General features: G+C 46.5%; 1 protein-coding gene across 5 annotated transcripts in view; it reads left to right on the top strand.

Moving 5' to 3' along the window:
- Nucleotides 1-16,919, top strand: part of ATP13A2 (ATPase cation transporting 13A2) — an 861,654-nt gene that overhangs the window by 620,542 nt on the left and 224,193 nt on the right. For all 5 annotated transcript variants that reach the window (XM_078642867.1, XM_078642866.1, XM_078642870.1 and 2 more), the window contains 3 exons: nucleotides 10,920-10,986; nucleotides 11,511-11,642; nucleotides 13,605-13,772. In XM_078642867.1, the coding sequence (XP_078498993.1) occupies nucleotides 10,920-10,986; nucleotides 11,511-11,642; nucleotides 13,605-13,772 (367 nt within the window). The remainder of the gene's footprint in view (nucleotides 1-10,919; nucleotides 10,987-11,510; nucleotides 11,643-13,604; nucleotides 13,773-16,919) is intronic.

Here is a 16,919-nt window from a genome sequence, read left to right as displayed (position 1 = left end):
TATGAGATATAACACTCCTTTCTGTAGTTTCTCATGAAGTGTTATATTGTGTGTCCTTTTGACACACCTTGAATTCCGTGCTTTTATAGATTTTCAAGGATTGTGTAAAGGGTTGGATGTAATTGGATGGAAGAAAAGTATATTTCCTTCTGACCACTCTTGTCCTATTGCGGATGTCTTGTTAAGTGTTTTATTCAAAACTCTTTTTCACAACGTTTCAACATGCTGTTACACTTTTTCCCAAAGTACTTGTCCCATAAATACAGAGTAGCAATAGAAACAAGCAAAGACAAAGCCAATACACCTCTACTCTACAACATCGACTTGTTGTCTTTGCCAAAGCTTTTTACCAAGTAGATGACAATAGCTGGCACTCTTGCAATGTATTTTTTTTAAATAAAAGCAAACTAATTCCAAAATGACTGCCGAAGTACATGTATGAGTCATGACATGTGCATTCATGGTGTTCATTTTAATTTTATATTCTAACGGGACAGGTGACTGTGTTAGAACAGTTAATTAAAATATTCAAATAATGATTTAAAATTGTTTGCCAATTGTGAAAAAAAGATGCAAGCTACCAGGCCATACTTTTGAGCTGTCATTCCCTCGATAAAAAATACAAAGAAAGAAAATATAGGAAACTTAGAGAAGAGCAGGAGCATCTGGCAGTGGGGGAGTCCAGAGAAGGCTGCCCGGGTGGAAGTGGGGAAGGAGGAGAAAGCATGATGCACGCAGTCTGGCATACTTTGCAGCTGACTGACCCTCGTGAAAGAACAAGAACATAAATGAAACAAAATTTAAAAGAACATGAGGAAAGGAGACGAAAAATTGTGGATAGGGGAGCAAGGACATGCACTTCCTTGGAGTGATTAAGAAAAATAAAAAAGAAATCCCACTGGCATGCAGTGGAAGGATACAACCCATCTAGCCAGAATACTGTGAAACCAATATGATGTGTGTGGGACAAACACATAAATGGGGAGGACAGCCTTCGAATCAAGAGGAGACGACTGAAAGAAGTATCTAATCAGGAGCAAGGGGCTGACCCAGAGTTCACTCTAAGTGTATATACAGGTTATTTGAAACAATAGTTTCTTAGCATGTGTGGCTGTAGAAACACAAGCTGTTTACTCCTGCTAGCTAATGTTGGACTCTGCCATTACAACTTGTTTTCTTTCCAAGAAATGTCTAGTCTGGGTATGTGATCTAATTCCTCACTTAGTCCATGACTCCACCCTAGATTTTTTGTTTCCCCATTGGGGGTCAAACATGTACATCAAGGGCTTGTAGACCAACGTGTATCCTCTCAGTTTTTTCGGGCCCAAGTGCTCAACTCTTCAAACTGAAGACCATCACTAATGGACTGATTTTGCTGGCTATTAACCCTCCTGACCTTCTTAACCAGTGGCGGTCGTCGTGCCTCACCTTCCCCAATCTGCAATATTTAGGGCATTACTTCAGAAAATGCATAGAGGAATGTGGTAATGAAACGCAACCTTTCAATTCTGCCCAAGGAATAATGCTGACTGAACACCCTTGTTAGACCAGCGTGACATTTGATTCTCTGTCTTTCCCCTCACAACAACGTTGCCTCCTATGAATTCTACCTCAACTTACATACAAAAAGATGCTCAGGTATCGAAGGGGGGCGTTGGATGAACTGGAAGATGCAGCAGTGAGCTTCCTCCGAAAACTCAAACATCTTTTGTAAACACTACCCTCTCACCAATGAGGAAGAAGAAGCGGGTGCCTGTGAAGTCCCAGCAGCTCAGTGCGTGTCTAGTCCAGAGACGCTGTCAAGTCAAAGAAGAGGAACAATATGGGGCCTTCTCGATTTCAAAATGAGCAAGCACTCGGTCAGAGAAGCCTCTTGGTCAAGCAAAAAACATCAGAGCTTCTCCCCTTGACCCTTTATGGTCAGGTTCGCTCAGACTCCCTGATCGTCCATACAGCACATAACTTTGCCTCTCCATTAGTGACAGGTGATGATCCCTCACCAGACAGAGAGCAAGCACCTTGATGCTGCAGGAAAGTGCACAGTGGTGGGGAAGTCACTCATTGGCATTTCACCAATTAATTGGCCTGCTGTCAAGGTACTACTAGCTTCAGTGGGAGGAAATTGAGTTGCTGGGACTGCACCTACCAGAAACCCTAAGGAAAGAGGGGAGAGAGCTTCTAGCTGAAGTGATGGTTCCATCAAATGCCATTATCTATTGTGCACTTGATGCAAGGGAAACCGCTTCCCGGGCAGGGGAGCCCTTCTCACATTCCCAAGCGAACAGTAGCACAAGCACCAGCTAGGCACCACCCATTAACAAAGGTACCTGCATCACTATACATAATACCTTTCTCACGATCTGCGCCACAACAAACTGACACAGATGATGGTAATCAAAGGCACCCATATTAGGAGCATGCCCCATATTCTGAAATTGGTTGGAACCAATACTGAATAGAATCGGATAATGAAGAATCTGAGCAGTACCCTATTACACTGTCTCTTCCAAATCAGGTATGCTGCCACTCAGCCGGCAGCACCGCGCACAGAGTCACTGGCAGGAGAACAAGAGGAGGGCAATTCTACATATAGAAACAGTGTAAAAAACTACTAACTTTCCAGTGTTCGCCAGTGGTAAAAAGAGTTTGAAAAAACAAATTGTGTAAAAGTTCAAGGCACTTGTCAAAACAAATGTACAACTTCCAGTTTGGAACGAAAATTTGAAGCATAACCTCTGAATCCAATTTACACCTCAATTCTTGTTGCATCCTATTCTCTGTTGACTCATACACCACAAAAGGGCTTTTAATCAAGTTATTGATGAAGTTCTACCAATGGATAAGGAGATCAAATACATTGATGCTGCAGGGAAATAGGGTGCAGTCGACATACCAACTACATAGTTCATTGCAAATTCACAGGCACTCCTCAGCCACTGTGACCTATTCCAGTGGGAGGAAATGGAAGACCTGCTACAGCACCTGGAGGAACAATATCTAAAAGCTGGTTGTGAAAATTGTGGCCTGGGAAAAATTATTTATGATGCAGACAAACTTTTTGGGGGATACAGCAGATAACAACAGCATCACCTCTCAGCTTCATACTTGGTTCCATATGGGTTCTATCCAGAAATACAGTAATACCTTCTAGATGTGTCTTTCAGTGATGAGCATTTGCTTGGCATACCTGTCGTTGAGGCATTAAGTGAACCTTTAAAGGCATATATTTTCATTTTTCAAGTGCCTGGCAGATGTTCTGTATCTTGCAGGATACATTAATTCTGACTGTGCCTTCTAGTTACGGATGAGCTCACTAGCCCTTGTACGCAGAGGAATAGAACAATCAGTATATAGGTCTCTTTGACCTCATATTGTTGAATTTCAATCAAAAGACCTACTGTTTTGAGCAGCACTGCGCAGGGCCCAGAATCTGGAAGGTTTTAGGTTCTCTTTTTAAGATCTATAGCATTTTACTTAATTGAATACATGGGCTGTAATACTTTAAATTATGCAGATTCCAGTACTGTCTCAACAAAGCCACTGTTGTGTGGCGTTTAGAGCTCCGAGTGAATTTTCCCGATTCATGCCCTTATATAGGTACAATTCACATTGCCCTTATATAGGCATAGAAATCAATCCCTTATTTAGACATAGCCCATGCAGACCAAATACAGGCATGGCTACTTCCACCCATACTAAACGTCACAACGATTTCTTGAAAAATCGGCTTAAGCAGTTAGGGAACTTCCCCTTGCTTGAATATTGATTTGTCCAAGAACTCATGTACTCTGCAAAGAACAACTATTCCCTAGGGGTTTTTTCCTGATGTTATTATGCCCAACTTTATGTCAAACTATGGCATTCCTAAACACCTTCAAGGTATAAATATACCTTCACTTGCTATGGCAAACGACGGTGGTTCGGAGCAGTTCAACTATCTACTTGCCCGACGCAGCTCGCTACAGCAAGTGCCGAAGGAAACCGACCCTCCAGCTGACGCACTGATCAAGAGGCTGCCTCTCTTTCGCTGAGAATCCAGCTCCAGCGTTTACAAGCTCCCATTGCGGGGTGTTGGGAAATCGAGTCCTGAGATAGAGATACCAGACCTCCTTCATTTTAACTAAGGTATGGAGCTGATTAGGACCTAGAGAAACCTTTGGTAGATTCTTGGAAAAAACAACTAAACCTATGCTACACAAAACTTACTTCTTCCCGCGTACTAGACTTAGGTTAGGTACATTGGGGTAGGCGTATTTAGAAGCACCAGTTGAGTATTTTAGTCAATGGTATTTATGTTTGTATTTTTAAATGGCTTAGAAACTATACAATGCTTTTACAGTATTATTTTATAATACTATTCTCGCTGTACGCATTATACTTTGCAGTCTGCATAACGATTGTAGCAGTTCACTTCTCTTGTATGAGAAAGAAGACTGTTCAATAAACCTTTTCATTGAAAACACCCGTCTATCTATTTCTCTGCAAACTCTGTTGAAACGAAGCATGCACAATTGACTGAGTGGAATACTTATCTATTGTTTCCGCGACTCTAGAGATGTATTTCTTATTCTTGGGAAACAAAGTTGTCATGTTTATGTGGTTATCAGAAACTAATTCATTCTTGTGAATTCGAGAAAGTTTCTAGTGACCTCTGAGCTAGCTGGCAATCACTATTAAGTTTAGTATATTTGATAGAGACCTAGTCGACCTCAGTCCTACGTCTAATCTATAGGATATATTATTCCAATACGCAGAGCCTATTGGGAATATAAGAACCACACTACACCACCTTGACAAATTACTAGCTTCTCTACATGGATCAAAGTGGTGCTCAACACAAGTTCAATCACGTGGTATTTTCCAACATAGAACCTGATCAAAGCATGGATTGCTGTGAGGCCTATATTTTAAAAACAGAAAAAGTGCCAGAATGCATTGCTTTTGATGAGGGAATGTATCTTTCAAGCCTAGTTTGAAAATACCTGCCATCCCTTGTTCCCTGCCTAATATTGTATGCTGAATTTTACAGTATTTTCAACCTTATTGTCGCATGTTGTCATAAGCAGGCTTGCCTGACCTTTCTGATTTAGTGCAAGGCAGAACTTACATGCTTGTTTGCTTTGTCTGATTTGTTGCAAAACGGTTCTTTAAAAGCCTAGTTGCCTGGTATGGTTTGGTGTCAACTGGGATTCGAGGTGATGTGTAATTATCATGTTTTACATTTATAAAGTTTTCCAAAGTTTAGCTGTCTGTGGAGAGAAGGCGCCACTAATCTGTAGTTTCTGTAACTGAGGATGACAACCAGTAAGGTCACTGATATCTGACAGTTTACTTTGATTGGTAGGTTTGGCTAGTTTCTCACATGGCGGCACAGGGGGGGGTGGCATTTTCCGACAGTGATACTCTTTCTTTCCATCTATTTTGTTGTATTTCAGACAGATTGTAGGGTATTGAGCATGTTTGCAGAGTAACTCTGTAGGAAAGTAGAATCTGCTTCTTATGGTTACCCCCACTTTTTGCTTGATGTTAAACTGTTTTTGACTAGTCTGACTGGGATCCTGCTAATCAGGAGCCCAGTCAATCTGCTTTCTCCCTAAGATGGTATATCCTGTACCTAGGTACACTCCAGATTGGATACTGGGGTACCCTTGTCAGTCCCTAGTATGTGGTACGCATGTACCCAGGGCATAGGTACCCCAGAGGCCTCCCATGCGCTTAAGCAAGTATTATGCCACCCATGAGAGGCCATGCAAAATGGAACTACAGGCCTGCCAGTGCAGCCTGTGTGAGCTGGTGCTTGCACCGCCTACGAAAGTTATAGGTTTACTGTATCTATAGGTCACTACACTTAAAACCTATTGGTCACCTCTCTATCATGCCTTGACAATCCTCAGCAGCTCGCGCCATTGCGTTAGCGGTAGCGGTCGGGATCCATTGTGCGTTCCCATAAGGCATTGTCCTTTTTTGCTGGTTGTTCACCTAAATACTTTCATAGCAACCTGCCTACACGCCGGAAGTCTCGCCATATAACCAAGGCAGTAATACAATTCAGGCATGTGAATTGCAACAAGTCCTGATGATGATCCGACGATACGTCTTATGGGATCGGAACGCCGTCGACCACCTGTATAGTTTCACACAGTCGACTATTGTGTCCTATTAGTGTGCTAACTATCACGGATAGCTTGTCTTTATACTTCCATTTACCTTTAGCTCCCGCCAAAATGTTGCCTGAAAATACTTATGGTTTGTATTTAACCCACTTTTTCCTTTTATGTTCTTTCTGTTTAAAGCGGATACAGGATGGTGTCCCTCTGCATTGTTTGTTCTTTCGCGTAAATTGGATTCAGGATTGTGTCCCACTGTATTGTTTGTCCGCAACATTACGATTATTTTGTGAATTTTGTTTGATTGATTAAATATGTCCGGCTGGTCACTAATGAATATAGTGCTTACTGAAGACTATACTTTATCCGTATGTTCTTATAGTTCTGTTTAAGGACCATTGTTGCTTTAGAAATTACTACCCAAGGTCCTTAGCTACCTATTGGGTTCCCTTGTACCCACGTTAGCCTTGACAATCCTCAGGGCAGGGTGCTGGGTTTTATGTGAGAGGATGCCCCTGCATGAGCAGAACACTCCTGCAGCCTTCGGAGACCATTCTCCCGGGTTGTCAGTGACGCAGCCAGACATCAATCAATCAGGGAATTGTGAGCGTGCTACTCACCCGTGAGGTTCTCAAGGCACTGGGAGGGGAGGGATGTCAGCACTGCTGTTCAGCGTAACACCCAGGTCTTGAGAGCCTTCTTGAAGGTGTTTGGGGAGGGGGCGAATCTGATGTTTATTGGGAGCTCGTTCCAGGTCTTGGCCGCGATGTAGGAGAAGGATGTTCCTCCTGCTTTGGCTCTGTGGATGCGAGGGGTTTTGGTGAAGGCGAGGTTGACTTATCTGAGGTTTCATTTGGTTATATGGAGGGTGACTCTATCGTTGTTGTTTGTGTCCAGTGTTATGTAGGCACTTGTAGGCGTGGGTGAGGATCTTGAAATTGACTCTCTTCTCCACGGGGAGCCAGTGGAGCTTCTGTAGGTGTTGGCTGATGTGTTCGTGTTGCGGGATGCCTAGAACGAGTCTGGCGACGGTGTTCTGTATCGTCTGGAGCTTGCGGAGTAGGGATTTCTCTATGCCAGCGTAGAGTGCATTTCCGTAGTCCCGCCAGCTGGTGATGAGTGCGTGGGTGACTGTCTTTTTTGATTTTGGGGTGGATCCATTTGAACGTCTTTCGGAGGATGCGTAGGGTGTTGGAGCAGCTGGAGGCGACGACGTTGAACTGTCAGGTCATAGAGATGGAGGAGTCGAGTACGATGCTGAGGTTTCTGGCATGTACACATAGAACAAATATCTATTCACTTACTTAATCATAGGGAATAACAAATTTCCCTATCATTGGTACATTGCGCCATTCCAATTTTTTAAATAACAATAAAAGAATTACAGATAGCACAATGACTTCCTTTGGAAAAAATCAATAGTTTTTTTTTTTGTATGTAGAAAACATGAAATTACACACATATAGACATCTCCATAACAAACATATATAGACATGAATATAAACCAAATTATTTGTTGCCTATACCCACATATTTTTATAATGAATCAGTGTTGACACATTTAATCTAAGCAATACACTGTGGGGTAATCCTCTCTGCACATGAGGTTTCAACACCTCTAAAACATTTATTAAATGTTGAAATACAATAATAAATCTGGTTTACAAGTGGATTCCTCCCATCAAACCTGTAAACGCGTTTCAACCCCCATTCCTTCCGGGCCTCATCAGGACACGGGTAAAGGAACCAACATGGCCTATACCAAATCAGGCTCCTGTGTGTCCTCCAAGAGAGTAGTAACCCTAGTATGGGGAATAATGTCTCCGTAAAACGTGGTTCGGTCACCTCTCGATGTTTTCAAATCCTCTTAGCTATGGCGTTCAACCCTGGCATGACCCGTGGGGGTCGGTGGGCTGCCGAGGGCGGTGGGCCACCAGGTGTTGTCCCATGCTGAAGGGGTGGTTTCAAGAACTTCTGTCTTCTTGGAGGTAGAGGTGCATTATATACTCGTGTAAAATGCTATCTCAAACGGCTGCAACAAAACATGTTGTGATTGGTATCAAACACCTTGAAAGCATACCTCCACACCGGTAACTGGTGAGGGAGGTATGATTTTACCCTTCTGAAGTGAGCTTAGTGGGATCCCTGGTCTTCCTGGTACCAGCCTTCGCAACCCGGACAGCACAAAATGTTTGCTGTCAACCAGAGATACATTTCTGCCCTCTTGCTGCTGAGCCAAGCTCGAGCAGGGGCAGACAGAACAATAGGCATCCTGTCACAGGGAGGTGTGACCACCTCCCAGACAGGATTTAGTGTATTGGGGCTGGGTGGGTCCACTTCTAAAGTGCCTGAAAGTCTATATGAGGGGCACATTTGGTGTCCCTGTGCAAATTCCAGTTCAAACCAGTCCTGGGAGCTATTGACTACTACTCTGGTGCAAAACTGGACAAAGGACATTAGATTATCCACCCCACTGTCCTCACCCAACCCTGGAGGGTCCCCTGAATCTGCCCAACCCTCTCTTGTGGGTACAAAAGGGCTTACCTGGCTGTAGGACACTAGATTCGATGTGGAAAAGATTCTGAACAAGAAATCACTGACCTTTGGTTGACTGAATACTCTGGACTTTGCTGGACTTTGACTGGGCCGGACTTTGTCTCCCTCCCTGTCCAAAGCATCATCTCTGCCTCTGCACCATACAGGCTCAGGGCAGGACCTGTGGCACATCAAGTACAACTGAAGTTATCTCCCTTGGGGTGAAGGAGTCACTCCCCTGCATTTGCGGGCACCTTAACACAACTGACTGGTCTGCTGATCCCGAGCTCCTGCAGACTCGGAATGCTCCAGCAACACAGGAGGTGGGTTCCTACGTTCCTTGTGGTCGAGCTGCCCTCTCACCAAGTCTCACCGCATAACCGAACCTCAGTGTACTGCGTACTTTTGCAAGTGCATATGCTTGTTGGTGTTTCCCGAACAAGTGCATTTGGCTACAAATATCCCCAACCTCTGGGCACATTTCCACCAAAGAACTTTGGCCTCCCCACACTGGGTGCTCCATGGGCTGTTGCTTTGTAAATCTGCTCAAGGTCCCGCCGTGACTCCTATGCCTCCGGCCTGTGGGTCCTCTTGAGGGCCAACACTGCTTCTCCTGGGCTCCCCGGTTGCTCCAGGCCTGCCCTGACTCCCCTTGCTCGGGTGAGTCCCCTGGTCTTTGCTTGGCCAGACCGTAGCCTTCCTTGAACTTATTCGTGGGTTGCCGCTGCCAAGGCTTGTTGGTGCTCCCGTCGGACACCGACCCCTCAGCACCCGACATCCTTTGTGGAACAGCTCATATCCGGCTTATGGTTGTCCTCAACGTTTCCTGGTCCCTGCAACTGTAGAGTCAAGGTCTCCATCGTCAAACCTGAAGCACCCGACATCAGTGGGCATTCGTCTACCAAGCCCCTGGTCACTCCGGAGTGACCCTGACTCTGTCCCCTCTGCTTTCAGGTACTCTTCACCAAGAATCCACCTTTGGATTCCAACGGACACTTTTCTTCTTTCCCGCACTGGCCTTTCCATGAACTCCTCCATTGAGATCGATGGTGGTTTCCGACACCACTTCAGCCCTATGAACCCAGCTTCCCTGGGATAGGTAACTCTGGTACTACGGTATCCCTAGGTGGGGTGGCTCTTCAACCTCCTATGAGCCAAAGGGCTTCTTCGTAATCCACTGGGAAGGGTCCTTAAACTTTAAAACTGCAACCACGACTCTCCCATTGAATTGTATGTAGCACACGGTCGTGTTCTCACACTACACCCGTCCTCCTTGAGGTCCCTACTTAGTCACCTTGGGTGGTTCCTTGGGGTCCCAGCGATTCTACATTTTCTAGACACTGTCTTGACTCGAGTCGTGGTTCTGATACCACTATATTAGTATATCGTTTGGTCTCCCCCTGGAGCCCACTGTGTATTAGTGCTACTTACAATATTTTCTGTGCTACAGCATTGTGTTTTTTGTGTTTATTAGCATGTAGCAGATACTGTGGGGTATTTAGAGTGTGTTATTATAATAAATACACATTTTTTATAACTACTGTGAGGTTCTCCTTTCATTTAACCAATTCAATAAGGTTGCATTCTGGTAAAATAAGCTGCTTAATATTCCTTCAAGAATAAGCCTAAAGGCTTCTCTCCACAGCTACCACTTGGTCGCTTTCTAAGGTTCTCTTTGACCTCTTAAATCATCATAAGGGTTGTTTCGACTGGTACAGGGTGCCCACTTTGATTAGTGGACTTCTCACAAACTCACCCTGGCAAAGTGGTTCATACTTTAACATAACTTTAAGTTGGATTCAAAGTGTCCTCATCACAAGATTTCATCTTCATGATAGCTGATTAAAGGTTTCAGAAATCCTGTGTTTTTCTACTCTGTTCAGGAAATCAGTGGGTGTGGTCTTAGTTTCCATGGGAGGCCCTTTGGAAGTGCAAATGCAATAGTCCAGGAGGAAAAAGGTTGTATTTAGCAGGTAGCAACTGTATCAAGCAGAGTCCGTGGTCTGCTTCGAACATCTAATCCTTGGATTGAAGTTTCAGTTACTGCATTTTAATTGGCTCACTCTTGATTCGTAAACTGCAACCATCTTTTCACAGGGTGTCATCAAAATGTGTGTGTTGATTATCATTTCCGAAAGGAAGTGGTTTTGATGAAGTAAATTACTAAATGCCTATATTGTTGTCTTGACCCGTTTGGTCTTTAAGGAGACTGATGAAATATGATTGTGGCACTTGTTCTTTAAACCTAATTCTGACACTCATGATGGAACTCCACAGCAAAGCGTGACTCTCCGGAACATGGTGAAGATGTCCATCACAGTGAGGGTCCGCCTGTCCTCAGGGGGTGAGTATAGAATTCATTAAGGCACGAAGAAAGTCTTGGGTTATATGGTTACTTTTGAGATGAAGTTTACATTGCTTGTTTACCATTTGGACCAGGTGGGCTGTAGGTCCCCAAGGTTGAGAAATACTGTGCCTTTTGTTAACCCTAGCCTAGGAATCCCGTGTTCCTTTTATCCCCAAAATGCTGTCTCTTTCCTTCCCTAGCCCCAGGAATCCTTTGTTTCCTTTGGCCCATGAATCCCTTTTCCTCTTTCCCTGTAGGCAAGTAATCACCTCCCATCGATATCCTATGTTGCAGATATCCCAAGGCCTATGCTCATTAATGCCCTTAGATCCCTGTGCCATTTGTCCTTTCAGTCGTCACAAGTATACACAACCTGTCTTCTTTGGCTTAGGAGTTCTGTCAACTGGCTGATAGGAAAGTTTATTTGACCTTATTTTTGGTGTTTCTAGTTCATCCTTGTGGTCAGGTTATGGTATTAATAAAGGTTTTTAGAACAGCCTACTTACCCAATTCTTTTGCAGAGGAAGCAATGGTGAGCTCTGCTGACCTGGTGCCTGGTGACTGCCTCCTCTTGCCCCTGGATGGCATTGTTCTACCATGTGATGCCGCTCTGCTCTCTGGGGAGTGCATGGTGAATGAGAGCATGCTCACAGGTGAGTGAAGTAAAGAGCTCCTTAGTGACTGAGTCTCATTCTGACCAGTGATTGGTTTAACACAGCATAGGCTAGTAGTGTGCTCATATGTGATGGGCTGAGGACCCACTGGTGATGGGGAAAAACATTCACATTACAGGGGCTAGAGGGTCCACAGGGGTGGTTGAGGCATAGTGTCTAGAGGAGGAGAAAGAGCAAGGACCGGTAACCACAATTGAGGGGAAATTGTGATCCAAGATGAGCAAAAAGAGGGCCGCCTGGTAAGAGGAGAGAGTGGCGAAAAGAGAGGTGATGCGGAGAGAGTGTACCATTTGAGGGGAACAAAGGACGTACTAATGGGAGAAGCGATTAGGACTACTAACTGAATGATAATAGAAAGTGTGCCATTAGGTGAAGGGGCAATACGGAACCCTGATTCCCATGGAAAATAGAATGTACAAACATTTGAAAGAGAATAAAATCTGTGAAAAAACCTGAGATAGTTGGACAGGAGCAACAGATCATGTGTAGAAAGAGCAAAACTTCTTGGAAAGCACTCAAATCTTATATGTAAAGATAGTGCTGACAAAATGTGCTCTAGAGAATATTGCATAAGTGAGATGAAGTGGTCATTGATGAAGTACTTAACCAGATAAACCAGGAGAAAAGTTGTTCAAGGTGTAACGCTCTCTGGAATGTTGCGAGCCCCTCCAAAGAAGTAACAAACCAAAATGAAAGTAAATGTGAGTCAGGCTGTAGGGAACAGCAAGCCCAAACACTCTGCGCATTGAAGGAGAATGACAGCTGAGTGTGTGGGGGGAGGGGTGAAAGAAATAAACCCTATACATCACAAAATGTACTTGCTAGTGAAAGGTAACCACAGAAATCAGAAATTGTGTCATTACATCGCGTCACAAGACAAAATAAGTGGGTGATGCTCTGAAGGGTAAATCCACTTGTGTGCTACAGCAGGGTACGCTGACAGCTGTCTTCACCGTGCCAGCAGCGAGTGCTGTAAAGGCAACAGCATTTCAGATGGAAACAGAATCCAGACTGGAAAACTGGGAAAATATTACAGGCCAGAGGCACCCACCATGAAAAATTCTTGGATCCTGAAGAAGAGTTCATCAAAACAGCACTTCACTTAGCTCTAATCTGAGACAAGAGTCAGGGTTGTGTCCTCTAAACAACAGGACAATTTCTGTGACACTGAACAAGATGCAAAAATAACTGACCAGATTGTGCCTAAGGACGAAACCCACACTCCTGAGTAAAGAACAGAATAAGAGCACACATGTCTAGAGCCAAGAACACTAAGGTGCTGAAAAGCAAGAGTCTGATTGTGAAGAGAAAGGAAACCTCTTTATTTTGATGGTGCGGACGTTCCTGAGGCTAGATATCAAAGGGGTGAACAGTACAGTACACGAGTGCGCATAAAGCACCCAGAAAGAGCAAGAGAGACAGTTTTTGTATCCTTCAGCACGCACAGCACACAAGTGAATACAGAAAAATAGTAATATGGCAGATTGCTTCAGTCAAGCAATCAGCCTCTGATGGCGGGGGCATATCCTAGAGAGGACAGTGCTTTGGGAATCACAGAAGAAAAGTGGTCGTGGCTACCAAAGAAAAGAGCACACAGAAGAAAGGACAGGTGAAGAGATGTGAAAGAAGTTCATTCCCCTTATGCCCCTTTCAAACTTAATTTGGAGAAATAGAAGTTATCCTAAAATTCGAAGCTGTAAACCCTTGCGTAATTTTTTCACTGCTCCATCTTCTATAACGCTACATTGTTTCAAGACTGACCCATGAGGCATCTGTCAGAGGAGGATGTAGTGACTACATATTTGGGCAGTATTGAGAGATAAAGAGTACTAATCTATGAGAGAAGTAGTTCTTGGATGTGAGGGATAAAGTGAACCCAAGTAAACAACTAATTAGGCCTTCTGGTGCTATGATTTAATTACTTCACACTTTTTTTTCTAGGAGAAAGTGTCCCTGAAATGAAGATCCCATTACCTGGTGGTACTGAGGCTGCAGATGTGCTGTACTCCCCTGATCAACACAAGAGACACACTCTTTTCTGTGGTACCCATATCATTCAGGCCAAATCCTACTTGGACAAAGAGGTGATCGCTATAGTAACTCGCACAGGTAATTCCAGCCTTCAAACATCGCTTCCTGGTTGGTGTTAGGGTTTGCATGCCAGAATATCATTGTCTGAAATATTATCTTACATGAATGATGGTGCCTAAATTAAGTGTGCAAAAATATCAGCCCATCGACTAGATTTTTGTAAACTATATTTTAGACTGCCTTATGCCAGTGATGTTCTGACAGTGATAGTCTGGTAACATAGCGTAATGGGCAAATCAATGTTGGTAATGAATTACTATTATGTTGGGGGCGTGGCTAAGCACGCAACGGGAATGGCCGCCTTGGAGTGAAGCTCCGCGCCGAGCCTGCCTTCCCGGGGCATTTATCCGCCAAATCGCCGCCCGCAGACGGCGGAAATCACTGGCGCTGCCACCGGACATCATCGCCGACCTTCTGGCCAAGTTTGAAAAAAATCGGCACACCCGAGGCGCACCGGAGGTTTCGCTGTGCCGCAGCCGCCTTCATCGCTCCCAATCTCGGGAGACGCGCAGGACAGTCCGCGGCTCCAGTCGAGGGTGCAGGCCCAGGGCTCGGCCCGGCGGGCGCGGAGGCCGCGTGACGCTAGAGAGAACACGGAGTCGGACTGAGGCACCGGACCCGGTCTGAACAGAGGCTCTACCAGCGGGACATTACTTACCCAGGTACCACGCCGGCGGTGCAGCCACACGAAGCCAAGCGGAGCCTCCCTGGCCCACGCGGCCAAGCGGCGGTCAGTGCGGACCGACCCACAGGCCACAGGAACACGCCCCAGCCCAGACACCTTGCTCCTTTGCTGGGAAAGTAACGGCAACGAGGCAAGGCAACCACGAAAGACCCGTGGCACACGCTACTACGATGGCGCCGGCCTACCCAACGACGCGTTACATAGAACGCACCCACGTGGCGACCGGAGCCGGCGGGGCCGTGTGGTCACCCCCGGTCCAACTCTTGGGGCACCTGCAATACCACACACGTCTTGGGAGTGCCGCACAGACCCACATGGCCAGCCGTGGTGTTTGACCCTCAGCAACGCGACGCACGCTTGGCCTCTCCCACGCACCAGCCCAGTCATACCAACCCGCCGAGCGCAGGACGCCACAGACCACTGCCAGAGGGCGTGCCCACATAGGGGCCACACACACTGTACAGCACTCGCCTGCCCAGTGGTTGGACTGCCGACTACACGAACCGGCCCTCTGAGGGCGACGTGAGCTGCTAGGCAAGGCCCGGAGAAGTGACGCAGATGTCTAACGGGCCCAAGACGAGAACTGGCACCGGCACCACTAACCAGAAGGCCAAGATGGATAAGACCGGGAAACACACCGACTAGGACCAGATGGCGGCCAAGCTGGACACTATGCTGGCGGCGATGGAAAGACTTGAGGAGTCACTGAGCCTAACCCGCACCTCCCTGGCCACCAAAATCGACAGCGTGGTCATCGATCTCACGCACCTGAGGGCAGATCACAAAAAACTGGCGGAGCGCACCACCACCTTGGAAGACACACTACAGGCACTTCAGCCCAAAACCGACCAGTCACATAACCACATCCAGGACTTGTTGAACAGGGTGGAGTTCTTGGAGGACAGGGCTGAAGACGCGGAAGGTAGGACCCGCAGAAACAACGTGCGCTTGGTCGGAGTTCCGGAGAAATGGGAAGGGAGGTCCCCAGAAGTGCACATGGAGCGGTGGCTGCAGGGCCTCCTACCGGAAGGTTCGCTCTCCCCGCACTTCGTGATAGAACGAGCTCACAGGGTCCCCACTAAACCCCTGGCGACGGGCTCCAACCCAAGACCCATGCTGCTCCGCATAATGAACTATCGGGACAGGGACACCATCCTACGAGAAACCCGCAAGCTCCAAGAGGTTCGGATAGAAAACGCGTCGGTGATGTTCTTCCCAGACTATACTGTGCAGGTCCAGCGGCAAAGACATGACTTTCTGGCGGTGAAAAAGCGACTAAGACAGATGGGCCTCCAGTACTCCCTGCTCTTTCCTGCAAAGTTGAGGGTCGTGGCGGGAGAACGGACTCATTTCTTCACAGACCCCACGGAGGTGGAAACTTGGCTAGACAGCGGAGTTGATACAGAACCCAAAACGTCGGCGGGTCCTACGCCACGTCGGCAATCCGGCAATCACAGACGAAGACGACGACCCCGCTGGAATTCTCAGCCAGGTGCACGCGCAATGACTCGACCTTCCCCTCCTGCAGACGCCAGACGGCAGGAGAAGCAGGATGCCCTCCGCCTGGTGATGGAGCTCAGCGGTTCCCCTGCACAGAGTGAGGTGGCGGGCGGCAGCGCACAGGACCTTCGGAGTGACGATGAAGCCATCTATGGAGTACCGGACTCCCCGACCTCGGATGACCGACCTGATGTCACTCCCCAAACGGCAGATTACATCAGCTGATCAGGCGACGGATGCAACATCTCATGGAAACGATCACGAGTGACCACCACAACGGACCTGCGGCAACACAGCTACAATGAGCCCTGAGCGGGACGATGGACTAACCCCCTCGTCCTCCATTCTCTACATATGGGGCACATGCGCCATATACCCCATCGATGGACATGACTCCAGACACTGGCGGTGAGGGCCCACGCCCGACAGTATACAGCTACGGAGACGTTTTGCCTTGCCTGGCGATGGCCCGATTGGAACACCTAATGTATGGAGTCTTATACATGTACATGATGGGTTCATTCTCTACAAGGGCGGCATAGACTGATACGTCCTCCCCGGGAAGGCAATATGCCTTCGCTTCACAATCATATTGACATAGACCATTTGATCTCGTGCATATAGCACACCCACCCCCTTAGACTTGATTATTGTTGCTCTCCTAGAGAGTATGGACGGGAGCACGTTTCGCATCCGACCTTTTGGTATTCTACAAGTTCATATTGTTCAATGGTTTACTGTTTCAATAGCCATGTTTCCTTCCCCTCCTATGGTCACAGTGCAGTGGTGCGCCTCATCGGGCGCTTATGGGGTGGCGGGGGCTGTCTACATGACGATGAGCGGATATGTGTGGGGGGGCGGAGGCAGGGACGGATGGGGGGTTTTGTTGAATTACTGTAATGCTACCCATTAAGATCTGCACGTGGAATGTGAGGGGTATACACACACCATCCCGACGCTACCAAATCTATTCATACCTC

Source organism: Lissotriton helveticus, chromosome 5_1 (assembly GCF_964261635.1).
Source record: "Lissotriton helveticus chromosome 5_1, aLisHel1.1, whole genome shotgun sequence".
Lineage (NCBI taxonomy): Eukaryota > Metazoa > Chordata > Amphibia > Caudata > Salamandridae > Lissotriton > Lissotriton helveticus.
This window is presented reverse-complemented; position numbering and strand designations above follow the sequence as displayed.